The sequence below is a fragment of the Propithecus coquereli genome, unplaced genomic scaffold (assembly GCF_000956105.1).
Source record: "Propithecus coquereli isolate 6110/MARCELLA unplaced genomic scaffold, Pcoq_1.0 Scaffold52, whole genome shotgun sequence".
Taxonomy (NCBI): Eukaryota; Metazoa; Chordata; class Mammalia; order Primates; family Indriidae; genus Propithecus; species Propithecus coquereli.
Genome location: NW_012151063.1, coordinates 6,210,934 through 6,238,299, shown reverse-complemented (window position 1 = coordinate 6,238,299; position 27,366 = coordinate 6,210,934). Strand labels below are relative to the sequence as shown.

The window sequence follows — 27,366 nt, the reverse complement described above, 5'->3', positions numbered from 1 at the left end:
CTGGGCCTGCTCACACCTGACGCCCACCTGGACGGAGGGGAGGGCTGCAGGGGCGGCAAGGTGTTGGTGAGGACCGCGGAGGCGCCCGCCCGGGAGTCCTACCCTCCGGAGACCCGCGCAGCGCCGGGCACCGCTCGGCGTCGCCCTCCCCGGAGCGCCGGGGCGGACCTGCCCCCTGGCCCTGCGCCCGGCCCCCCTGTCACTCACGCTGCTCCCAGCCAATGGCGCGGCCTCCTGTCACCCTCACTCCACCCCCTCGGGGGAGAGCGGGGAGGGAGGTCGGCCGGGCGGGCTGCCGCCGGAGTTGAATGATTGAACTTTCCGGCGGAGTTGCCGCGGCCGCGAGGTCCCCAGCAGTGCGGCCCCGGCGCGGAGCTGGGAGCCTCGGCCAGCGCCCGGCGCCCGCGCCCGCGACCCGCAGCCATGGTGCCCCGGGCGCCCGGCGCGGCCCTGACCCTGTGCCTGTGGCTGGCGGCCTCCGCGGGCTGCCTGGCCGCCGGCCCCGGCGCGGCTGCGGCGCGGCGGCTGGACGAGTCGCTGTCTGCCGGGAGCGTCCAGCGCGCCCGCTGCGCCTCCAGGTGCCTGAGCCTGCAGATCACGCGCATCTCCGCCTTCTTCCAGCACTTCCAGGTACGCGGGGCGCCCGCCCGCCCCGTCCTCTCCCGCGCCGCGGCGCCCGAAGTTCTCGCCCAGCTCAACGGGCGGATCCCGGCGTTCCCTCGGCGTGGGTTTTACAGTCGGGGCGCTCCAACCCTTTCCAGCCTCCTCCCGGCTCGCCGAGCGACGAGAAGCCTCAGCATCTTCCCCAGCTCGCTCCTTCCCAGCGGAAAACGACAGGCGATTTCCTCTGGGAGGGAGAGCAGTTTTGTGGGTGCCGAGGGTGGGGCTGGGGGTTTGTTAGTTTCCCAGGACGTGAGCGCGCCACACTCCCGGCCCGGGCGAGCCCCGCAAACTCCCGCGCGCTCCAGGGGCCCTTGGAGCCGCCGGCGCTTGGGAGCGAGGCCGGGAGATGCGCCCGGCTGCGCCCGGGGACCCGCGCGACGTGCCCCAGCCCCGCAGGTGCTGGCGGGTGCCGGCAGGGCGACACTTTTGTCTCCTTTGAGCTCTGGCTTGCACATTCGGCGGGCCTGGAGCTCACTGCCCGCCCTTGGAGCCCCCAGCCAGGGCACTTGGGCCAAGTCGTGTGTTCCAGGATTTGTGTATGTGGGTGTTGGGGGAGGCGGCGGCGCGCGCCTCATTCGTAGTCCTAAAGATTCAAGGTCTTGCTCAGGACTAGCGCAGAGCGTAAGGGAAGAAATGCAGGGGTTGGGGATTCAGCGCGGCCCTGTTTGGATGCTCCGGGGACGAGTGCCAGGGTCTCCCCCAACACGGTGGGTTCTTTCAGCTTGAGGGTGGAGGAGTGTGTGTGCGTGTAGGAGGCTCAGGGAGCGGCACGATTGGCGCCTGTGGATGGCTGGGGCCCTGCAGGGTGGCGAGGACCCCCGCGGGACTTGCACGGAGACTCCGGTCCCGGTGGGCGCGCGGGAGCAGCTCCCGGACTCAGCCGCGCAGGTCCCGCCGCTGCCTTCCCCCGCCCAGTCGAGCACGCTAGCTCTGAGATCATCTACTTAGGCAACTTATTTCTCTCCTCTGCCATCCTCCTCTCCCTCCTTCTCGCCTCTATCCTTAGGTACCCACCTGTTTCAATTCCAAACTTCTCGCCCCAGGGAAAAGTGCGGAGGTGCACGGAGACGCGGGGCCCCCTGGCTGGCCCGGGATTGGGAGCCCAGCCCTCTGCTCGGGGATAAACTGGGCGCCCCTGCCGCCGGGCGGGGGAAAAGGGGGCTCCCCAGGGCCCGGGGAATTGAGCTGCCCGAGCAGGCGAGGTTAGCGACGGTGAAGTTTGGGGTGATTCTCAGCAGCCCCTGGGCATGTTCTTCCTGACGGGTGAGCTAATGAGTGAGTAGCACAGCAGAGCTCAAAGTTGGGATCTTCAGAGATCGCACTAGCTGGTGCACTTGGCGTGTGCGGAGTGTGTAGTTTGGTTCGTCCTAAGTCCAAGAAGCAACGTCCCAGGGGTGGGACTTCAGATCCCCGAGTGCTGCCCCTCGACGGAATCCAAACTTCAGAGAACAGATCTCTTTATTCTGTGAAGTTTGGATTCCGTCAAAAAGCTGCACTCAAGGATCCAGAAGCCCACACGTGGCCCCAAGGCTGCAGGTTCCTTGGTTTCAGAACCGACAAGCTCTGCGCGTCCTCCTGGGACTTCAGGGACAGGAAAACCCTGAGCGCTCACCGCCTGCGGTGAAATCACCTGGACAACCTGGAGAGAGACCCAGAGGCGGCCGGCTCCCAGGCACCTGGCATCAAAACCACCGCGTCCTGCCCTGAAAGCCACTCTCCTGAGAAGATGCTACACTATTGTTTGAACAACAGAAAACAAAACAAAACAAAACAGTACAGTCCGTTCTGGGGAGGAAGAATATCATTTTTTCCCCTTTTCTTTTTTATTGAATTGTCGGTTGCTGTAATTTATTTGTTTTACAGTTTCAGCGGCTAAAGAAGCAGTTTAGATCAAGCCAATCCCCGTGAAAGGCTTTTCTTGTGGTCTCTGGCATGATTTCTCTTCCCGAAGAAAAACTGCTGACAGAATGCACATTGCCAGACAATCCCGATTACATTTTAATTAGCTGGGGGTGAAACAAGTTGCAAATTACTCAGGCTTGATAACTGCCGTGTTTGTAATCAATTGCAAAGCCACTCTGGGAGGTTTAACCCTAACCTGATAATGCCTATCTGATTTATCCAAATTGCAGGGATTAAGCTTTCTTAAGATCTGAAAAGACAGAAACATCCTTTCCTTATAAAACCCCACGCATGACCATCCCCCACCGCCTGCCTTTAAAACAATAATAATTAGAAGCACGGTGGAGGAATCAGTTTGCTGCCAATTCATGGCATTGCATGTGGTATTTATTAATTTGTCTGTGAAGGTCTAGAGGACGTCTTAGAAGGGCCCATTCTGTCAGGGTCACCCCATCTTTGAGGCCCACAAGAGAGCCCACACAGAAGGCTGCTTCTGAAGCAGGCTCCTGTTCCCATCTTCCTTGCAGAACTGCAGGCCTCTTTTTAAGGGTGAGAGAAGGCCGGCCTCACCTCCAGCCAGGTGTGTGGACTCTGAAGCAGTGTGAAAGCTGCCAGGCCTTTGCATGGAAGAACCCCACCTATGCATGCAGGGGTAAGCAGTGACTCGGGGCCCTCATGGGCAGTGACCTGCAGAGGAGGCTGAAATGCAGTCATCTCCACCCCGAGTCTCCCCACTGTGCTACACTGCCCAGCCCTGCAGCACCTGGGTGGCAAAGCTGCAGGCGGATGTGCACACCTGGTAGCTCCAGGTCTGTGGGCTTGTTGTGCTTCACCTGCACACCGTGGCTGCCAGCCATAGCCCCGAACTCCAGGGACTCAATACTGATTTGAGGGGTTGGGAATGGGACCGGGGGATACCTGATTTACCCAGCGCTGCCCCTGACCTGGAAGAGCTTAGAACATCATACTGAAAGGAAGGTGAGTTCTGACCCCATCAATTCACTACTGAATGCTGCCCTTCCTTCACGAAAAGAAACAGGGCACGTTAGCACCTGCCAAAATATTGGTATCCAGCCCTGTGATGCTTTGTGCTGGGCATTTGGTGTGTAGCCATTTCAAGTGCATGAATATCACATATATGTGTGGTTAAAATCTTGCCAAATGATGTGGTCGGAGTGGATATCTTTTTTTTTTTCTTTTTCTTTCAACTGGTGGAAGGAAGAGGAGCTCTGAGTTGTGGGGTATGGAGCCGGGAGTGGGGCTTTGGAGCCAGGCAGTCTGCTCTGCAACCAGGCCCGGCTGCCTGTGGGTGGGTAGCTCGGGTGGATCACACCGCGTTCCTGAACGTCACCCCTCATGTGCCCAGTGGGAGATGAGCACCTGCCCTGCAAGGTGGAGTCGGGACTAAAACATGTTGGGAGGGACACAGGTGATGGTAATAAATGCACGACCTCTACTCGGAAGATTGCTAAGCACGAGACAGTCTTCCAGGTGTTTCAGGAGTACTGTCTCGTTTAATCCCCACAACACCCATAGGAGGCAGGTACTGTTTTTATCCTCTCATCATGGATAAGAGAAAGAGGTCCTGAGGTCAGTCAGCCACACAACTAAGACGCAGTGCAGCTGGCTTCCCAGTGACAGTGGCTTCCAGTGTTTGGTTTTGTTTCAATTTTTAGGATTTTATTGGTCAGTTGGTCAATTTACTTCAGGACTGACAACCTAATTTTCTGGGCCTGGTGCAAAATACTAACATGAAGCCTCTTATTCAAAAAGCACACCAAAATGTGTTTGTTAAAGGAACTAAAATATGAAACTTTTCCCTTTCTACGGTGGCCTCTCTCTTTTGACTTGTCATGGTGTTTTCAGTTTGCTTTTCTATATGGTTCTAAAAGGAAAATTTAAATATTAAACGATTAGTATGACCTTCACTCTTTATGTTTGTATTGTGCAGTGCCAGTTTTACATGCAAATATCGGAGGATTTTATCCCGGGGGGATCCTCAAGAGGCCAGAAGGGACCAAAAAAGCAGACTCAGGGATGTTGGAAGGAGGCAGAGAAGGACCCCCCAGGACTTTGGGGTGTGCCTCGTGGGGGAGTATCCCCTAGGAATGGTCTGACTAGCATAAGGCATGAAGTTGCTCTCCGGTTAAACGGGAGTCACCTAAAAAGAGACTGGGCTTATCTCAGGCACATTCTCCCTCCTTTCCTTCTTTCGTCTTCTGGTGACACTGAGAACACAGGAGTAGAGCGGTTTCTTCCCAAGTGAGCATAAGTCAGCATCATACCCTTTAACACTACAGAGGGCCTGATGAAGAACTGCCACGCTCAGTAGGCTTCAAGCTTGCAAGTCCTGCACCCCTGATACACAAAACACACACAGCAGGGCCGGCTCTATGGATGTGCGACTCCGTGCTCAGAGGGGGACCTGCGCTCGGGTTTCATGCTCTGCAGTCGCCATGTTGGAATCCTGCGAGTTTGAGTTTTGCATGTGACAGTTGGATGGGACACTGGCACATGCACTGGAGGCATGGAGCCCTGGCTCACGAGTGATCCTGCCTCCCGCTGCCCTCTCACCTCTCCAGGACAGGTTCTTGCTGCCTGTTCCCCATTCCCTGGCACCCCAGCCCCCACCTGCCTCCTCTTCCCTACCTCCCATCCCATGATAGCTGCCAAGTCTGCCCCTTACGGGCACCTGGGTGTGGGTGCAGGGAGGGTGTGGTGGGGCATGCATGCCCTGCAGTGTCCTGGGGCATGGTGGTGTCTCGAAGCACCATGGCGTGTCTGGTGATTGGCCAGGCCCCCAGCACATCCCTGAGAGGCTGCGATACATTTGGGGGTGCCCATCTGCTGCAGGTGGGAGCAGCTAGCCGTAGGAAGGGGAGGTACCTGGCTCAACTTCCTGAGGACTTGGGCCGGGCCAGTGTACAATGCCTCAGTCCAGCAGCAGGCAGAGGAGGGGACCCGACCACCACATGCCTGAGCTAGTGTTAGCAGGCCTGGGACTTGCTGATTCTCTGCCTGTTTTCTCCAAGTAGGCTCGAGAGAATAGGGTCTGAGGAAAAGTAGTAGTCAGTGTGCAAGCAGGAGGGTGTGTGTGTGTGTCCTGTTGGAAGATAAATAGCAGGTCGGGGCAGCCTTAGCCCTAGGGTTCTAGAATTTTATCAGTGTTAAGAGATTCTTGCTTAATGGGACATTATCCACCCTATAAAGCACTGCTGATAGGCTCTCTGAGGTAGCTGATTAGAGAACAGAGGCTTTTCCTAGCAGTAATTGGAAGCTGTTTGTTTTGGCAAAAAGCAGAATGAAGCTGGCGATTAGCTCATTCTACTTAGAGGACTGGCCTCTCCTCCAAGGAAAAGTAAACAAACAATGAGAGCATCAAAAACCGAGCAGCTACAAATCAGCCCCAGGCTCACAGGTCTCAGAGGATTGGATGGTGCTTATACCCAGCCCCAATATGTCAGTTTACCCTGTAGTGAGTTTTAAGTCGTGTGCCAGGAGGGCCAGGCACGTGAAGAGTCGCCAGGACAGAAAGGATGTGATCAAGTTCGGCCCCGGTGTTTACTGGTCTGTGACATTGCATCTCTGGCTGTGTTTCTAAGAAGTTCTGAATTTGACCCAAACGAGACATTGCACTCTTCATTGCAAAGTTTTGTGTTTTTTAATACAGAGTTTATCCTTGAACACGATTTGAAAGTCTACCTTATCGTGACCATAATAGACCATTTTAAAAACACAGTAGAAAACGTACTTATTAACTTGTTTGTTTCTTCATGTATCATATTAAATATATTGATATATGTGTGTATATATCTGCATATATATGATATCATATATGCACGTGTGTGTGTTTGTATACTTAAATTAAAAATTTAATATTGGTGGGGCAAATGTCCCCACTTTAAAAAACTTAATCATAAATTTGGAGGTTATTATGTTTATTTGAAATGAATTCACAAGATTTCATGCTATACTCTACCTGTATGTTTCAGTGAGTGCGTATAAAATATTAGGGTTAAGGTAGAAAAACTTATGAAAATGTTAGTGGGCAGTGCTTGTGTTGTCAGAAATGGAGAAGTTCCTGTGTATAACTTGGTGTTGCTGTCCAGAAATTTGTCATGCAATTTTGCGGGTGGGGTTTGGAGCAGCAATCGGTAAAGCATATCCACATTGTCAAAGGCATTTTATTTATGAAACAGCCCAGAGGAAAATGAAAATGCCTCGTCGCAGTGCCCTGTGCAGATTATTGGACCTCATACTTTCTGTGCGCTGCGTCTGAGCTCATAGACCATCAGGGTTCTGAAGTCGGCCACCTTTCAACATTTCTGTTTAACTTACCCTGGGCTCCATATTTTGAAAGCATGTTGTCTATCAACATATGGCATTTATTAAGTATGACCTAGTTTTTCCTCGACATTAGTCAAAGATAGCCATAACTCTTTCAAGCTTCAGGTCTGCAGGAGGTTGCCCACATGAACAGAGTTGATTGATAAAACTAATACTCATGACATTTTAGTTATCTTTGTACCATCATCTTAGGAAAATGTATCATTTCATTTGGATTTTCTGAAATATTTGAAAATAGGTCACAGACACCAATGCCTTCTCCGGGAGGTGCAGTTGGTGACCTCCTGTCTCCCAGCCTCCCCCAACTCCACCCACAGCTCCTGTATCAGCTGCTAATAGCTTACAGCTGCTCCCTTTAAGGGAATAACCTTTGGCGGATGGGCGCCATCTTGCCAGCAAGGCCATGTGTCCTCCTGCCCTAATGTGGGTGATCCCGGGCAATTGGCTCTCTGCAGAGGGGAGATAGGAGGTCAGCCCCCTGCTGGAATCAACTCTGCAGTGCAATTCATGCTCCAAAGCATTGCATGGTTCAAGCTCACCCAGGTCTTCAGCTGAGATCACATGGCTTCTCTAGTGCCTGCCTTCCCCTCTCCTGCTTCCCCCACTTTCTGTTCTGCCGAGAGCTTCCCTCCCGTATAGCACATGTCCATGAAACCCCATTCCAACCTCTGCTTCTAGAAATCCCCAATCTAAGACGTCTACCTTCAGAGACACCTGATCCAATTCAACACTTTTGTGTTTTCAGATTAGGCAACTTGATTCTTATAGCAACAGCTTGTTCAAGCACATACAGTTAGTAGGTAAAGAAAGTACAAATAGAACCTAGCGTTTATAACTCCCAGCTCAGACTTCTACTATCCTTCAAAAACAAATCTTGAGGCTGGGCCTGGTGGCTCACACCTGTAATCCTAGCACTCTGGAAGCCCAAGGCAGGAGGATCGCTTGAGGTCAGGAATTCAAGACCAGCCTCAGCAAAAGTGAGACCCCATCTCTAGTAAAAATAGAAAGAAATTAGCTAGACAACTAAAAAAAGGAAAAAAAAAAAATTAGCCGGAGGGCATGGTGGTGTGTGCTTGTAGCCCAGCTACTCAGGAGGCTGAGGCAGGAGGATAGCTTGAGCCCAGGAGTTGGAAGTTGCTGTGAGCTAGGCTGATGCCATGGCACTCTAGCCCAGGCAACAGAGTGAGAGACTCTGTCTCAAAAAAATAAATAAATGAAAAATAAAAATAAAATAAAAAAACCCCAAATCTTGAGAGTGTATACGAATTTAAAAACCCCACTTTTTATAAAGAAACACTTAGATTCAGAACATTTTCTGTTATTTGAATTTAGTTTATATCTCCTGATGATTTCAGTAAAAAGATCTCAGTTCTTGAACCCAAAATATCCTTGTTCAGAGTACAGTGAAATGTGAAGATAGTTACTATTCAGGCGAGTTTGAGATGGTTGTATGGTAGAGAGACAGCAGATGAGGAGAGAGGCCATTGTGTAACCACAGTCCTCCCCAGCAGGCCTAGGAAGAAGGCACAGATGACCAAGTCGTTGAGGTAGCAACCAGCGTTGGATTGACTCAGTATGTAACCGAGGACCTACTCCCCTAGGAGCTGTGTCCTCCATGACCTCAAATTTCTTCTGCATTCCTGAAAAGTTACCCAAATGGTTTCAGAGAGGTAAGGGGAGACATTCTCTCTGACAGTAGAAAGGGTTGGATGAAAGGAATTATCCCTGATAGCCAATAAGTAAAAATCACAGAGAGACAAATAAGAGAGCAATGTTTGTGGCTCATTTTAATGTAAACAATGGACTAAGCGCTGGAAGTTTCCCCCCATTTAAAAAAAAAAAGCACCAATTTAAGCATTCCCATTTATTTCAGCTAATTCCAATGGATTGCTGCAGTTGCAAAGTTGAGACAATAAAAGCCCTGTCTATGAGGAACTTACGGTCTAGTGGGGGCTAAGAAGTGTTTTTTTCAACAGAACATCTTTAGTCCAAAAGTGATGCTAAGATGGAGTTTTTTGTATGAAATCTCAGAGGAAGGGCTCACCCTTTTAGGGAAAGTGTCTCAGGGGAGGCGATACTTGAGCAAACCTCAAAAGCTGAGTTATTCCACCCTGCAACAACATGAATAAAAATGCAGCGTTGCGACAGTGTGGTCTGTCTGTTGGGGATGGTGGCCTGATTGACAAGACACAGCATCAGCCTCCTAGCTCACCAGGCTGTAGGACATTGTTAGGGAGTGACCTGCACAAAGCGCAAGTCCTTTGTTCTTCAGGACAGGTGACGAGCATGCCCCGGCCATCACGCTTAGGGTGTGTGTGTAGTTACTCTTCCTGGTTCTTGCTAATCTGGTGGAATCTCAGCTCTAGGATCCCTGGCAGCCCCCTAAGAAAGAGCCCCAGGTGGGTATAATATGGGGGAAGAGGGGAGGGCTCCTGCCTTGGCTTATAGTCGGACTCCACCCGGTTCTGAATTAGTGGGGGCGGACGCAAAGTTAGAAGCTCTTCTGAATTACTGAGCCACAGGATAGAGGGTGTTTAGCGTTGCATTCCATAATGTTTTGAAGCTGACAGTGTCGTTTCACTATAAAACATCTATTTACAACAACTCTGCCAGGTCAGAGTGTTGTTTTTCTTTTATAGATAAGAAAATGGAAGGTCTGAAAGTGAGGTGGCCAGGACTTCACAGCAGAAACTCAGGCCCTAATTGTCACATTTCTAAATATGTACACTGAATGACCCCACTTCTCAGTGTGTTAGCAGTGCAAGAAAAAGTGGAAATCTCAGCTGTGATATGACGGAGAATCGCTAAGTTGCCAGGGAAATAGTGCTACACTTCTCGCTCTCTCATTGGCTCTTGGAGGCAGCTTTATGTCACAGAGTGGCATGGGTGTGGATAGTTGAAAGTTTGCTGGTGACATAAAAATAGGCTTGAAAACTAGCAGTCCATCAGCACCATGCCCTGTGCACGCTCGCATCCACCCAAATCCTTCCAGCCAGTAAGAATCTGTCAAACTCAATCATCCTTCAGGTGTCTTAGCTGGGAGGACCCAGCACAGGGAGATGTACTTCCTACCTTCAAGAGAATTATTTCCTACTGGAGAAAGGAAAGACATTTAAGCAAATTGCTGCAACATTGTCGGAGTGAAGAAAGAAACTATTATAACCACGAATCATCTTTTAATCCTTATATATAATTGTTTAACACATTATCATGGGTGTTGATATTTCTCAGGTGAGGAATACTTTTTGTCCTTTTATAAATTGCTTTTGTTTAGCTGCATCAAATTTCCGTGTGTCTTATGAAATAGCAAAGTTTTATTGAGATCCTTGCAGAGATGTCCCAGCCACAGCCAGACTCCTTGACATCACAGGGGATGTTTGCTGTCTGTGAATGACAGACACATCTGTGTGCTCATTCTTGGCTGCCGTGTATGGTGGTGGGACATGCTTGGGGTATTTATAAGTGGTAGTTGTAGCATGTATGTATGTAACAGTTCTTTCCACCAGCTCAGCGTGCCTGACAACTTCACTCTCTGTCCTTTTGTTTGGGTTTTGGGTATGTGTATGTTTACACTTCGTGATTCTTTCCAGCATCTCTGTAAAATAGGAAGGTTGGGAAATGGGAAATTCTGAGAAAAAAAGAATTTTGAAAATTCTCAAGGCTGCGCATGAAAACAAAATGGTAAAGATGTGAAGAATTGGGGCTCTTTAATCCCCAAAGCGTTAAAACCTATCCTCAGGGGAATCTGAGAAACAATACCCCAACAAAAGGATTAAATAAAGCTCTTAATTCTCATTCTGTTTACCCTTTTGTTTTTAATTGTTACTTTGCCATTTAATACGATTTTTGCCCTTTAAGTTATTAATATCCTGCCAACTTGAGAAAATAATATTTTGTTAGTGAACTCAGAAATATATAACTGTCTTTCTTGTTGCCTTCTTTCTCTGAAAGATGAGGCAGGTACCTGTCGCCACATAATGTATGGAATTTTCGTTTCAGGCAAGCGTGTTTTCCTAATTTGAATACACATGATCTCAAATCACCTTAAAAGAACAAAACTACTTTTTCCTGCTTCAGTTTAGTATTATTATCCCCGATTACATTTTACATTTCATAGCTAATTTCTGTTTCTATCTGGAGAAGTGACAGTTTCATAAGTTCAGAAATGAAAACAAAACAGAGTCTATTTAATAAAACAAAACAGATTAATCTTGCAAAGTAATCCATCACCTTCCAAGAATGTCATTAATCCTGCTAGTGTTTGGGATGAGAGAACTGATGGGAATTCATTTACTTATGACATTTAGAGATGTTTTCTCCCCGTTTTCGTTTTAAGTTCACACCTCGTTTCAATTCACTGTCAGATTCCGATGCATTGATAATTCATGTGTTTGGAATATATCATATTTTTGGCGCTCCTCCTTCTCCCCAAAGCAAATGAGGTGCCTATCTAAAGATAAACTATGTGGGTTACATTCTTAATTGACCACTTCTCTAAAAGAAAGACTAAAACAACTGCGAAAGTCTCAATGCAAACAAAAATAAACTTTTCCCATTAAAGGTCATTTCACCTATTCACTCTGCACCTGCTGGGTTACTGTAAGTGGTTCATTCAATGAAATTTTATTAACTCTTGTTTAATTCTCTAATAATGCATAATTGCAAGAGACAGCCCTTTCTAGATATATGCAGATATCCCAGCTCCTGTCTTTAAATATCTACACTATTGGGAGTAAAAGTACTCTCTTGAAATGTATACTTTGTTATACTTTGTAAACCAGAAAGAAAGCTGACAAAAACTCGTTAATTCTGAGAGGTATTTCGAACAGGATACACATCTTATATTGACGTGCATCACCCCATCCTCTGGACAGGTCCCAAGTGCTGTTGTAACAAACCAAATGCGCCAACCAGCCTTATCCTGCAGGCCGTGAGCGTGCTTTCTGCAGAAGAGCAGACTCCCACAGAATGCAGATATAAGACCCTTTCCCATCACGAGAGAATGGTAATAATAGTAATAATCCCCACATTTGGCAACATGGAAACGTTTTCCTGGAAATCTCTGTGCAAACAATTTCTGTGCAGGTGCTCAGACTCCCTCCTGCTCTTCAGGGCCAGCTACTTATCCTTGTCCCTGCTGCCTGATGTTCTAGCCGTTGCTTCTTGGGCATTTCCCCACAATGAACAGTTTCGTTCCGTGTAAGAACAAGGGGCAGAGGACCACCCCGCCGTGCAGAGGTGCAATGGCAGCCGGGCACGTGGGGTCACCTGTTCTTGTCCGGCAGTCCTGCTGTGTGGATGACCTAACGAAGGCAGAATGACAGATGACATCGCAGCATTGGGGCCTGCCCTCTAGGGTTGAAACTAAGTCTGTGGACCGCAAGAATGCCAACTGTTTGCAGTAGTGACTGATTCCTTTCATGAGGACTGAGAAGACAATAGGAGGCCAATCGCTGTGAGAATATTTTGCCAAATGAGATTCTTTTATTTGGACTGTGGCAAGGAAGTACAAAGAAGTCCCCTAGGGTGGTGTCCACCGTTAAAAATAGCTATTGTTTGAAGGTGGGCACTGTGTTCCTATTTCCCCTTCCGTGTTTTGGGCTATTAAAGCTGTTTGGAAATAGAACTTTGCCTTTAAAATCTAAAATGTGTACCCCACAGATCTCTCTTTGTTCCTTGGATAAAGTAGGCTCTCAGCAGAGGTGTGATGGATGAGCCCATCATATCTTTGAATAGAAATGCAGTCTGTCTCTTTTCTCTCTCTCTTGTCTCTCTCTTCTCTGTCCCCCTCTCCCTGTTCCTCCTTCTCCTCTTGTTATTTTGACGTTTGTCTGGACCACTTTGAAAGCAGCACAGCCAAACCCAGTTACTGATCATTCCAGAGGTGGCCTACATCTGGGAAGTTGTTCTTTTTTTACCCCCTTTGGGCCAGAGTCTAAAAGAAAGCAGAGAACATCTTTTTGTTGTTTTTGTTGTTTCCACATTTTTATATCCGGAGTTATGAGCTAATGTCCTCACAGCTGCAAAGAAATTTTTAAAAAAAATGTGGACGGACTATATTGACTGGTTAAGTATCATGATCACCATGGAAAACCAAATATTTAGAGGTGCAACTGCGTTCAGACAGACATCCATTTGAATTTTCATCTTTCCATCAGCGAGGAGCCATGGCTTTGTGCAACACTTTAAACCTATTTTTAATAGGGCAAGGCTTGCATGGTCTAGATCCATTTATTATTCCACAATTTGCAAAAAGGAGAAGGCTCCTTTTTTAAACAACCTTATGAAATTAAGGCTGGAATTCCATGTCCATATAATAGCCTGTATCCATGTGTATCTAGTTCAGGGTTTCTCAACTGTGGCACTATTGACATTTTGGACCAGATGATTCTTTGTGGGGTGGGGGGCTGTCCTGTGCATTTAGATAGTTTAGCAGCATCCTTGACCAGACAGCCACTAGACGCTGGTGTCACCCCTCCCACCCCCAGTCATGACAAACTGAAGCACCAACTGGCTATGCGGTGTCAGGCTCTACGTACTGGCCTGGCAGAGAAGATCAAGGCACACTCTTCTGTTCTTGAGGTTCTTGGCCTGGTGTCAGGGGACCAGGGATGCACATAGACAATTTTGGCACTGAGTGGCACACACTCAGAGGTGGGCAGCCACAGAGGGTGGTACCCCAGAGCACACTCTCTGGTGCTCCCACCTGGTTCTGTCCCGTTCCACCTGTGGGATCACTTGTGTGAGTAACTCGGGTGGCAAAACTGACACCGTGAACTTTCTCCCTTATGGACAGCCGTGGGCATCACCGTTTATAGTCAGAGGAGAAGGTTTGTGCCCTGAGATAACCACAAAAGGACAGGGTTACCCTGTCACATTTTCATCTTCAAAGTAAACGAGACCTTGAACAGCTCCATTAAGAAGCTGTCTCGCAGGCGAAAACAACTGTATCTCTGTGCTGATTCTGAAGATAGGTCATGGCATCGAACACAATCATCTAAGGAAACTGGTGCTTTTCAGCCATGAATAGACGCGTGTAAATCTGGTCGTGCTGCATCTTTTCCTTTAGATACGTATGCTTGCTATGTCTTTTGATGATCTGGTCCTAAAGTCTCATTCCCTTGGAACTGCTTTGCAAGGAAGCTTCTTTTCCTTCATGAAGATTTTTGTCTCTGACGTTTCTCGCAGACCATTTCGCTGCCCTTTGCGTCAGCTTCGATGGCAGTGCTGCTTCGTTGGGTGGTACTGAGATGCCACGCAGCTTCCTGAGAACAGCACAGCACGGTTAGCTCTGCTGAAGACTGGCTGTTGCTAACATGGTGTAGGCACAGAGTGAGTGCCTGGTGCTTAAGGTCCTTGGATTCGAAAATAAATATTGTGTACCCCTGGAGCCTCAGTGCTTCACGGTCTGGTCTGAGACCCCCTCCCCATGAATAAAAAGGTAATTTAAAAACTTAATTTTTTTATTTAAAAAACTCACCATTTCAAGTCTGTTTAAAAGAGTTTAGTTCTATAGGTGCCGCAAGAAATTCAGATCTCTTACGCGTGCTTTTGCCACTTAAAGATTTCCTATTCCCATATGATGTATGGGAGTAGACTAAGTAGAATTTAAATTGCCATTTGAAATCCTGGATAAATATTGTGTAAGGAGAGAAAGTCATGTAATTCCAGATCATCTATGCAATCATGAAAACATATCTGACTTCCCAGACGCCAGGTGCTTGTGATTCTGATGTTAACACATTTTTCTTGGAATGAATTCTTTTTTCTTTTTGCAAAGCAAGGTTTTTTCTTGGGATTATTGCTCTTTTCTCATGCACCATATTTAATTAATCGTGTTTCCTCAAGTGGTCCCTCATTAAAATATGCTATCTTTTGAAGTTTATATTAAAATAACACGGAATCATGATGAACGGGTTAGAATATCATATAAGTCAGGGCATAATAGACTATGAGGTGCTCTATTTTAGTTGGATAAATTATTCTGCAAGGTTTAATAAATAACACATACATTAGCATAATGAAAAAGCATATATCACAAGAAAACAATGTGACAAAAATCTGATACAAAGTCAATTAGAATGGGAAAAACATGTATTCGTAATGATTGCTTTTTCCTACTTAGACTTTTCCTACTGCAAATAGAATACAATTAGACTAAGTCTTGCATCTCCCAGCCTATATGTGATTATCAAAGTGGATTACCAAGGTTTTGCTTTACTATTCAAATAGGTACCTATAGGATTTACTGAATGTATTCCAAAATGTGTTCCTAAAATATTCTGCAGAAAGACATGAAAATAATACCATTCATTTATAGGGCATTGTGTCTTTTAAAATTAGATTTAAAGGAATGTTTATATTGATAATAGCAATAGAGCCTGGTATTCTCTTTGGTTATTTTTCATGCTTGTGAGTAATTAGCTTGATAATTTAAAATTAATCCTTAGCCTCTGCTGGTCAACACGCTGGATACCGGGCAGGAAGGTGCCTTGTGGGAATAAATAGCTTACTATGCACAGCAGACTGCACCTGTCAAACCTTGCAGCTGTCAAGCATCTATTTTGAAAAATAATAGAGTGATTTAAGAGTCTGCTTTGCTCATATTCCTCACTGTGACCCTCAGCAATAAATAACGTCTTTCTTCAGTTGCTTTTTATGAAGACGGCCACAGAGTGAGGTGAGGCTGAGCCCGAGTGGAGGACGGCTAGTCTAGACTGCACTGGACGTCGTTCCCGCGAGTCTCCGTCTCGCAGTAACAGAGACTGACAGGTGCAAAGATTGATTTATGGAGAGGATCGTTCTTCGTCAATAACTAAAATCTTGCAAGATACCTATAAGAACTGGATGAAGGACTCAGTGATTTTCTTGGTAAATAAACTTGGAGAGAGAGAAGAAAGAGGGAGACATTTGGAATGTTTCTGTGAAGTCGTATAAAGCAGAGGAAAATGAAGTGCCCAGAGTAGGACCTCACCTTCACTGAGGGTCGGGCTCACCTGGCAGATGTGTGAAACAGCTTGCTGCACCTGACCCAGAATCTTTGCTTCTGCAGGTCTGAGGTGGGACCCGAGGATTTGTAAGTCTCACGAGCTTCCGGGGGGCGGGGGGAGGGGGCAATGTTACCGGTTCCAGGACCAGGCTTTGAGAGCCACTGCTTTAGGGCCATTCATGCCGCAGCGCTTCTGTGCTGCCTTTCTCTGCTTCGTGAGATGTGCCAAGTTCTAGCGTGAAACATCCTTTCTCTGCCTGCCAGCTTGAACATTCTTCTGACTAGCCCTTTTTCATTTAAGGTTACATAAAATTTATTAAGTCTTGGCTTACTAAGTAGAAGCCAGCTGCCGTGTCCTTAGCAGGAATGTCACTGTAGACACATTTGGACTCAGGATACTCCTTTGTCAAATGGGAGGTTGGAATCACTCTTTGGCTGCCAACTCTTTTGAAACATGAGTTTTGATTCCAACTTGGTGAGGATGAAGGGGCCGTTATCACTTCCTCTGAACAGATGTGCTAAGGGAACGTAGGTTTAGGATGAGGAGCCCTCAGCAGAAACCTGGGAGGTGGGGGGTTCCTGGTAATCAAGATGAAGCTATGAACAAAGGTCAAGGCTTGGCCAGACCACCTCGTCATGACTGTGTGCTTCTTCCATGGGCATGTAAGCAGTTTGTCTTCACCCACAACTGGACTACTGCATCCTAAATAGTTTACATTACGGATAACTAATGTCTTCTTAGGACACACCGCATACTCTGAGATGTAAGCACTTTAGGAAGGGACAAGCTATTGTCAGCAAGATGAACAGAGGGGTGGTTACAAAACACCATGCTCTGACATCTGCTGGAGGTGGCAAGGGGGCCAAAGTTGAGGAATAAACACCGATAGTGACTTTTGAAGCAAATTGGAAAAATAAATAATACCAGAAAACATTAAGGCAAAGATCCTCAGTTAGGGTGTAGGTGGAAGTGTTATTGAAACAACAGAGGGTTTTTGTTCCATGACTTTGATTTGTTTTAGTCACTCTTCTGGGTTAAATAATGACAGCCCCCCCATTCATATGTTGATGTCCTAACCCGCAGTAGCTCAGAAAGTGCCCTTATTTGGAAGCAGGTCATTGGAGATGTAATTAGGATGAGGTCGTACTGGAGTAACGTGGGCCCTCATCCAAAATGACTGGTGTCCTTATAAAAAGAGGACATTTGAACATAGACAGACATGTGTAGAAGTGAGGACACGGGTGTGAAAATTGCCAAGGAACTACCAGAAGCTGAAGGAAGGTCATGGACAGGCTCAGCCCCTAGAGTCTGTCACAGAGAGCGTGGTCCTGCCCACACTGCCACCTGCTACCTCCCACCTCCAGAACTGGGGGACAGTACAATTACTGTCCTTTCAGCCCCCGGGTTTGTGGTGCTTTGTTATGGCAGCCCTAGGAAACCATTAATAATAGGAAGCTATTATTTCATTTTGAATTTTAAATAATATTAAGAATAGTATTCAATGGTACTATTGCATTTTTAGGTTCCTTCATGTGGGATGTTGATTTATGAATTTAATTTAGTGTAACCCTGCATTAGAAAACTGTATGGATTCTATGCTTTACATGGATATTGTGCCTTGGAAAGACTTGAAACAACCATATGATGTAGGAATTCATACGACTGTTCTTACTTATAAGCAATCAAAAACCATTTTTTTATTATGATATCAAAAGTTATTGAGGGCTCTTGGAATTCTGACTTTGCCACAGTGAGTCACATGATTAACTGTGATTAATATTCCTTGATGTGGGACTTCAGATCTCTGAGACCTTCTACATCATTACTCCTTGTGCACCAAAGCATTCACATCAGTGGACTTTGCATCTTGCGGTGAGACAACAGCCTTGAGTTCATAGATGGTCACAGGTGGTCCCCATAAACATCTCTGTGATGATCTTATAAAAACATCATCCTTCTCATTTAAGGAAGAAAGAAATTAATTTTCCTGGTGAATGAGCAGCCTGGAAGGTGAAATAAAGCCTTTTGACTCCAGGTGAAGTGTGCCTTCTATGAGAATATTCTTTTTGCTTGAATCAATGATATTTTGCCCATTTTTAGACTTCCTGAGCCCCAACTTACTTATCTCCAAAGGGACAGGGAAGTTGAACTCCGGCATTTCTCATGGTCTAGAGTCTTCCTCAGAATCTTATATGGCCACCATAGCCGATGACATACACGTGTTATTCACATACATGACGCTGGCTAACTCCATGATGCTAGACAGTCTTAGGCGTGGTAATTTTGAGGTTTAGCGCTATCACTGGACACTGTGATTCCTGCTCCAGCCCTGTTCTTTACTAACCTTTTCCCTGCGAACATTAGTGGCCATTTCTTTAAAAAGTTCCTCATTTCATGTTCACTTGCAGGATGTGGCTTGTTTGTTTCATTCTCTTGATCATGCCCTCGAATATTGTGGAATTTAATACCTGCGTGACACCTTCTTCCCTAACACCCAGCCAGGATGGACCTTTTGCTATGTTTTCCCCTTCTGGCTCTGACCTTTTCCTTAAGCATCGTTAATGTTTTGGAGAGATTACTAGAGGACTTAGTTAATTAGAGAATAAAATACCAGCAGGCAGAAAATCGGAAAGTTACTCATGTGCAACTCCTCACCCCTTTGCTCTTTAATGGCTTTGAGAGGTTTCCCGAGGAATTCGGGGATGGAAAAGTCAGTGTCGCAGGGGAGCGCATTACAGGGACACTGTAACCTTTTTCCCTTGGAAAGTTCCTCGTATTATGAGACAATGATATGTCATTAGCGAGTTACATTTGTCTTGTTTTCAGCAAGAGGATGGATTAAATGACCCGCAAATGTCTTCTCTAATTTGTGATTATATGGTATCATCTAAGTCAGAATCCTACAGTTTGCAAACATTTTGAGTGGGTATTTGCAATCACATTTTGGGTCCCTTTTTCTGTCCTGGTTGTATTTAGAGAACAGGCGTGGCCATATTCAAATAGGTCCTATGCTTTAGCAAGGAGGGACTGACAGACATGCCCACTGATGTCAGTGCTTTGCACGGAGAACCGTTAGTGGTGTGGAAGAAATTCTCGGAGAGCTCTGGGGTCCCGTGCGGCTCATGTGATTAACCGTGAAGTCAGAATTCCAAAAGCCCTCAATACATTTCGGCACAACAATAAAGAAGATGGTTTTCGACCACTTATGAATAAGAGCAGCTATTGCACGCTGCCTTTGCCGAGGCGGGCAAGCTTGCATCCTGACGCAGCTAAGAGACCTCGCAAGTCATCGTTTCAGGAACTGGCTACATAACTTTAGTTTTTGCGAAAATCTCTCTTGATTAATTTTGTTCATGTATAAAATATCCTACAATAAAAACACAAAACAACAACCGTTAAGGAAAGAAAAGATCTGCGAAGACTCTAAAACACTACTAGTTATTATGTGTCATTTAAAGTATGCTTTAGCCACTCGTAAATGTGTATCACATCATAGTCTTTCCAGAGAATTACAAAAGGATACAATTAGGAGTCGGGGAAAGTTATTTAAATTTTTTTTTTCCTGTATTGGTTTTGCAGTTTTTTCTTCTTCGATGATGATTTCCTTCTTCACGGGGACTTTGGAATGGGGCTGATGTTTGCTGTTTAATGCATTTGTATTGTTCCTTTCCATTGTTCAGTACACAGATTTGCACTACAGTTGCTTGTAAAAGCTCCGGTGACAAACAACTACCAGGAACAGGTTGAAACAATACGTTCTTCTCGGGCGAATATCCTTGAGAACATAATTTTTTAGTTTTAGGGAAAGTATATCAAGCTGAAGTGAGGTTGGAATGCACCCTAAACTAGCTTGGTTGATTGAGAAAAAGTTTGGGACTTGATATGAGGTGTGTTCTTGGGCTATCACACTTGTTCACCGCCTCTCCTGCTCCTCAGTGCGGTTCTGCCTCTATCTTCACCACCAGACGGGCTACACTTCCATGGCGCCGTTCCACCCTGTCACCCCTGCTTTAAATCCTCTGACACCCTCATCAAGAAATATGCCTCCTATCTTTGCACCTTTCCCTGACCTTGGCTTTCCCCAAATCCGTCAGTGGGAAACAGCCTAGTCCCTCATACGTGAAGTATATGGGAAAATGAACGCTTTTCACAGGTTGATTCATTCATCAAGCATATTCCAAGAGTCTGAGAGTTGAGCTCACCACGCTACTGGGTAGCACTCTCAGGATCAAGCCCTGAGGAAGAATGAAGGAGCATTCGGGCTGGCACACAGCTGCCACGGTCACCTTGCAGATCCCACAGCACACCTGGGGCTGAGAATACCTTGGCAGTTATCCCAAACTGAAAGGAGGTGGGCCTTTTGTTGGTCAGCATCAATCAACCCATCATTGGACTTGAACTTCCTCTTAACGAGGTGCCTAGTCTTGGGCTAAGCGGCTCTCTTCACCCAAATACAACTTCAGGGTAGACAAAAGGGGTTTCGTCTGTGAACTGTCAGGTCTTAACACTCTCCACAGCCTGGGAGATTTGCATTTCAGTTATGGGATGTGGGGGCTGGGTGGTACACCATGACGGTATCTACTGCAGAAAATTACTCTTTTATTTTGTACAATAAATTTCTCCTTTTCAGGGTTGATGAACTTCCAACCACTGACACACCTGTAGACCTAGTCATCAGCTACGACTCCCCTCCCTTGGATACCTTCCACTCCACTTTTCCGCTCTGAGTTCAGACATCCACCATTTTGGTGTTTTCATTCACTCCTGCACCTGCTCTGCACCACGAGACCCTCATCCGTAATCCCCCAAAGTTCTGGCAACCCACCTACCTCACCGTCACCAAGTGTGCTTCACCATAAGAAACATCTGGGGCATTCATTAATCTACAGATGCCAGGATCAGATCTAGGTCCTCGGAGTCAGTCTCTGAGAGCCTCTATCTCCAGGTTGCTTCTTTGCCCCAGGAAGTTCGGAACCACCACTGTTAACATCGGCCCTGCCTCTTTTAATTTTCTCCCGAATCATGTCTAGAGTTCAAGATGCATCCTTTTTTTTTTTTTCTCTTTTTTGTCAATAGCTTCATTTTCTTGCCTTTGGCCACTCGATAGCTGCAAAATTTTAACCCTAAAAACACCTAGCTGTAATAGCTGTCTCCTTGGATATATGTGTGCAATGCCAGGCACTGATAAAGAGAATGCCAAAATCCAATGATGCTCAAGTCCTGATATGAAATTGGATTTGCATATAACCTACTCGTATCCTCCTGTATACTTTAAATCATCTCTAGATTACTTATAATACCTAATACAATGTAAATGCTATGTAATAGTTGTTATACTGTATTGTTTAAGGAATAATGACAAGAGAAAAGTGTACATGTTCAGTATAGACACAACTGTCCATTTTTTCCCCAATATTTTTGATCCTCTGTTGGTTGAACCCATGTGTGTGGATACTTCAATGTTGTCGGGGGTTGGGGGCAGAGCCTAGGTCAGACATTGCTGGAGATGGCCATGAAGACTGGGCCACAGCTAGCTCAGACAGCACAGCCTCCTGGTGTCGGGAACGGCCCCTTCTGTGTTCAGACGACCCCGAGGAGGCTGCCGGAACTCAGCTCACTGGTGGCTGCCAGCAGCCCTCATGCCAACGGCTTTCCGCGTGGTTGGGCTATAATCGTCTTAAACAGTGCACACGTTTTGCCTTTGCTGTTTTCGATATCACAAAGCAAAATGTGCTTTTATATCAAACCTTAAAGGAGTCTTTACATTTCACGATTATGCCCAGAGACCCAATACATCATTTACCCCAGACTTTTCGATATCTTTCTGTCTTTTTTCCTTATCCCATTCACTCCCTGTCTGCTACTTCTTCCTTAGTCCTCTTCCCAGTATAGCTTTCTCAACAATACTCAGACACAAACAAATTATGAATGCTAAAGTTAGGAAAGCTTCGCAGTAAGAGTTAGATACAGGGGTGGGGAACCTGAGGCCTTAAGACCACATGTGGCATTCTAGGTCTTTAAGTGCAAATGATTTGTCCTTAGGAACAAAGGATTTGTTCTGTAAAATTTCTATTCAGTCAAAAGGCTGCACTTAAGGACCTAGAAGGCCACAGGCTCCCCACCTCTGAATTACCTGAGGCAGGTGTGACCAACTGCAACCCTCCACCTTGGAGAGGGAGAACTCTTGGAGTGCATTGTAGCAGATGGTCATTCCTACACGATGCACGCAGCACCTCTGCCCTCATACACTTGTCACGTGGCTCCATAAGCTTTCTAGACAAGCGGACATGGCGACAGGTGAGACAGTCCTGGATTTAGGAGAAGTCACACACAGGGAAGTAAAAACTTGAGAGTTACGTCTGGGCATGCTTGCTTTTACGGTCTGCATTCATTGACACTTTGTCCTTGCTGTAAAGGAAGGGCTATGAGGAGGATGACATTTATACAGACATTTCTTTATTTTTCAGATTTCCCATGAACAAAGCTTTACCTCTTCAAGTTATGGTAGGCGTTCGATTGCTGATGCCTCCCTTATTTTGTAATACGAGCCATTTACCAAGTTTTAGTTATTACATTTAATGTTCTTTCTAAACCTACCGAAAGTGGAAATTATTTCAGCACAAGTCATTTATTTCATCTTGAAATCTTCCTGAGTTTTATTATATATGCCTGTGGAGAGGCCACGATTTACCAGAAAATATAAATTTTGTCCAAATGGAATACGTGAGAAACTTCTGGGTATATTGATAATAGAAAAGAAGACACTTATAATAATAAATGAAATCAATTATATAACACCATAGTTCCAAAATAATAGAAACATAATTAAAATTTATTTTTAAATTTTAATCCATTCCTAAAAAAAAAAAACCTTTACAGTTAGCATAGGCACGAAATTGCCAATAGAGAGTCACAGCTAATTTTTTGTAGTTTTATAGCCTTGATTGGCAGAGTTAAGGTCTATGGTGATTTATCTGAGATGGTTTCAGTTTGAAACGTTCTGTCCTGTTGTTGGACACTAGTTTGGTGTGTGTTTCTGAAACTGCGGGCTGATTAGTCCTTGTGGCTATTCCACGCCAACACCTGCTTATATTAAAGAAAACGTGTGAAATCTGTTAGTAATTCTCTTTTCAAATGGTGTATCTAGATAACTAGCTTTCATTTATCTTTATCCTTCTGCTGTGGGTTTTCCTTGAGTGAATGACGTGTTTTCTTTACTTAAAGCTTTTGAAGAATTATTTTTTTTTAAGGAAAAATCAAAAGGCTAGAAATAGAAAGACTTTGAAAATGTCATTGGAATAATGGCTGGGTGCAGTCGATTGAACTTATATAAACTCTTTGAAAGTGGGATTGACTAGCATTCATGTTTGATCTGGTTAAACCAATAAAATGCAGGACGTAATCTTTGTATAATTACAGAAGTCCCACTGTCTAATACTACCTGGAGGTCACAATAATGATTCTAGAGACAAATGTGTTTCTAGCCTAATGTACTTGGACTCTTTATCTTTGTTGGCTTTAAGTCAGAACAAGACGTTATTGCAAATATTGTATTTTATTTTTGTTGTCAAGTGGCTTAACTGGTGACAGGTATTGTAATCTGACTAAGAACTTCCCCCGGGGCGGGATGTTGAAATGTACTGGATTCTTGTATTTTTTCGTTGCTCTCCTACTCAAAGAGCATTATGGGTAAGCAGTGTAGGTGGATGGTGATGGTGCAAGGTACACGCACACCTGGCCTAAACAAAGTGGCCAGAGTTAATCGGGGGTTTACTGGCATCCCTGATGTTCTTAGGCAGGGCTCTTAGAAGTTCTTTGTGGAGAGAAATAGCATGGTGAATGCTGATTGATAAAGGCAGAAGCACGGAACAGCTGCAAAACCTTGGCATGGGGGAAATTATTTCAAGAAAAACAAGAAACCCCAAATCCAAAAAGGAATTGGAGATGCACTTTGAGGAAAAATATATATGTGCATGCATGGATGTGTGTATGCATAGAAGATTTCTTTGTGGAAAAAATTCCATGAATAAATTCAAATGACAAATGACGTATTGAAGAATTTTGGGGATAGACAAATCATTATTAAACCTAATTGGTACTAATAGCTGCTAGCATTGGTAAAAACATGGTAACAATCCACAATCAGTGTGGTAAAAGGGACAGGCTGTTCACCATAAAAGGAATACAAATGGTCAATCAAAGGAAATGAAAGCAAAAATACTAGACCGTTGCCCACTCATTATAATGGCAAATGCTGGGAGATTGCTACCACCCAAGGGAAGAAAAAAGGGTGGGAAGGCATCCCAAATACTGCGTTTTAGTATTGGCAGCACTAAATACTTTCGAGTCTCACTAATAGGATGGAATCAGTTCATCAGTAGAGCTGGGAGATTTTAAGTCCAGGATTTATCTCCCACTCCCGAGGGCAATAATAATGGCAAATGACAATAAAATCACAGCCATAATAACAACGGGTATTTCCTAATGATGTCTAACTCTGTGCCAAACAGTTTGCTAAATACCTTACATGGATTATCTTTTTAATCTTCCCAAGCATCCTATGACATACTGTCTTCACTAATAAACAAAACATCATTGTAATCATAATAATCTTTCATGATTCTTGCTATTGCCCCAAATATTTCTTTGTAATGTCAGAGCTTTTCATTGCATGACTACTGGGAAATTTTGTTCAGAACGAAAATGCCTCGATTGAGATAATGCATTGATATTAATTCCCAGTAAAATGTGAGGAGTCCAACGGATGGGCTCTGTGGCTGTCGGCTTCTTGGTCGTTTTGCGGGGTGTGTATGAGCCGATAGGATGGGCAAGTCCAGTTCAGGAGAGGAGGAAAGTCAGCGCGGGCCAGGGCGGGCGGTTGCATTTGGCAGTGGAGGCAACGAACACCTGCTGGATTCTTCGTGTTTCTGTTGTTGAAATTTGGCCATTCTACCTATGCTCAAAGGGAACAAGAGGAAGCTAATCAGAGTGTGAAACGCACAGGGCTTGTCAGGACTCTAATCCTCTATTTTTTTTTTATTAACGTCTGACATTTACTAAATAAAAAGTTCTCTTTCCAGAGATAAGTCTAAATCCCTTGTAATCTGCTTTCTACCTGTTTACCCCATTTCCCCTCCTATTCTCTGCGGCAAACCAGCCCTCTGACCTGCGGCTTCCTGAACGTGGGAGGTTCAGGGCCACTCAGACCAATTTTTACCTCTTCTTCCACGATTATAGATCTGGAAATTCCTTCAAAACCGAGTGTCCCTCTCACTCCTTTGTTTATCTGAGGTTTTACCTGTTCTGTTAGTTTCCGCTGAGTTTTGTCACTGGCTTCATGACCCTGGGTGTTTTACTTGGTTTTCCTGACTACAGGTTTCTTAACTGTGAAGTGGATACACGAGGCGGACGTCATTTGGGGGGATGAACGTGTAGAACAGCAAGGCAAGTGCCTGCCACGCAGACGTGGTCAATACAATAATAATAATAGGCAATGGTGTATCGCCACATTAGTAACATTGTGTCGACCAACAATTTGGGGGCAGGCGACCGTTGCCACGCCTGCTTTTGAAGCCCCCGTCCTGCACAGCTGGGACGGACGCCGTCTGTCCGAGCGCAGGAGCTGCGTCGAGGCTAACGTGACGCAGACGGGCAGAGAGGAAATGCGAAGTCCCATCTCTCGGACCCTCCAGTCGCGGAGCCGAGACGTAGGCAAAAGAAAATGCATGGCACAGCAGGAGAAGGCGTGACACAGCCCCAGAGCGGCGCGGCAACCGCAGAGGTCACTGAGGCCCCCTTGTCTGCTCCGGAGGTGAGGTCCTGTCCGTCTGTCCGGGAAAAAGAAATACCGGGAAGGGAAGGGGGCGGAATCTGCGCCGATGCTGAGGTTTCTAGCCCAAGGAGCAGGACCCGCTCACGGGAGCCGAGGAGGCCGCAAGTCTTCCAGCCGTGCCTGTGGAGAACAAGGTCGTCAGGAACCGGCCGTGACCCAGAGCCCAAGGTCCGAGTGCGTCCCTGTGGTCTGCGAGTCTCTTGAGGAGGCGCCTGGCCGCCGTCCCTCAGCGGGCGGCGCACACGGCGCGCTCACGCCGGGGCAGGCTGCGCTCGGACGCATGTGGTCCTCGCAGCCCGGGCAGGAGCCGCCTGCGCCCGGTCGACAGGGTGCGCCCTTCCCGGAGACGCCCAGAGAGGCCACCACGCGGGCGGTCCTGCAAAGCTGCCCCGTCCCTGCTCCCTGCGCTCCGCGCCTCCCAACGTCTGGCGCCCGCTTTCGGCAGTCGTCACGCTGTTCAGAAACACGCCTCAGTCTGCGCCCCACCCCTGCCCGCCCCGTGAACTTCCAGTTTGTTACCAGGCCGAGGACTCCTTTATGAAAGGGCATACATTCTACTTTCTTTCCTGCGCCTCTTTTCCAGTGAGTGAACCACGCCCGTTGTTTGTCCGGCTTTCGCCTCTGCCCAGCCGGATTATTTCCCTGCCGCAGACCCTGCCAGAAATCGCGCTGAGCTTCGCGGCAGGCTGCCCTGCGCGTCCCCAGCCTCGGCCCTGCTCGTGCGGACGGTGAGGGAGCGCTGCCGGCCCACGGAGGACGCGTGGGGCTCCGCAGGTGGCAAAGGAGGCTGCCGCTAGATGGGCGCAAACCCCGGTGCGTGTGCGACTCACGGGCAGTTACGGCGGCGACGGCGAGTTGGGGCCGCGCTGAGAGGCTGAGTAGCTGAAGCGTTAACTCGGGAGGGAGATAACTTCACGTAGACGAGGAAGGCTGCTAGTCCTGCACGGTTAAGACTTACTTAGTGGTTTTTGGGATCCTGTAACTAAGGCGTATCATCATTGCGGATGGGACATACTACGATATATTATTGGGAGCGGATGGGCAAAATGTGGTATAGCCATACGATAGAATTTGACATTTAAAAAAATGAAGTACTAATACATACTACAGTATAGATGAAGTAACACTGCTATAGCATTTAGCGTGATGTGAACGTTGTGCTCAGTGAAAGAAGCCAGACACATACTGTATGATTCCACTTACATGAAATGTCTAGAACAGGCGAATATATAAAGCCAGAAAGTAGACTAGTATTAACCGTTGCTGGGGCGAGGCGGCCGTGGGGCAGGAGGGAGTGGGCGTGACTGAATGGACGCAGGCTTCCTTTTGGGCGGATGAAACTGCTCTGAAATTAGTTATTGGTGATGGTCACATAGCCTTCCAAATATGCTCAAAACCACAGAATGAACAGTTTATGAATTTTACGATACGTGAATTATATTTGAATAAACTTGTCATAAAAATATTTTTAGAAGGACTTATTATTAGTTCAGTTTTCTTTTCTAGTAACTGCAAACACATGTAATACTACTGTGTCCATGCTGGTATTCTTTAAATTAAAAGATTTTTAGACGTTCACACCTGGGAAATGGATGACTTCGTCTCATCTCCAACTTTGCCCCTCAGAGAACC

General features: G+C 46.3%; 1 protein-coding gene across 1 annotated transcript in view; it reads left to right on the top strand.

Moving 5' to 3' along the window:
- The first annotated feature begins 391 nt into the window (after positions 1–391).
- The window catches only part of ANOS1 (anosmin 1), a 148,881-nt gene continuing 121,906 nt past the window's right edge, over positions 392–27,366 (top strand). Inside the window, exon 1 of the mRNA XM_012656801.1 lies at positions 392–639. Coding sequence (XP_012512255.1) covers positions 424–639 — 216 coding nt within the window. The 5' untranslated portion in view covers positions 392–423. The remainder of the gene's footprint in view (positions 640–27,366) is intronic.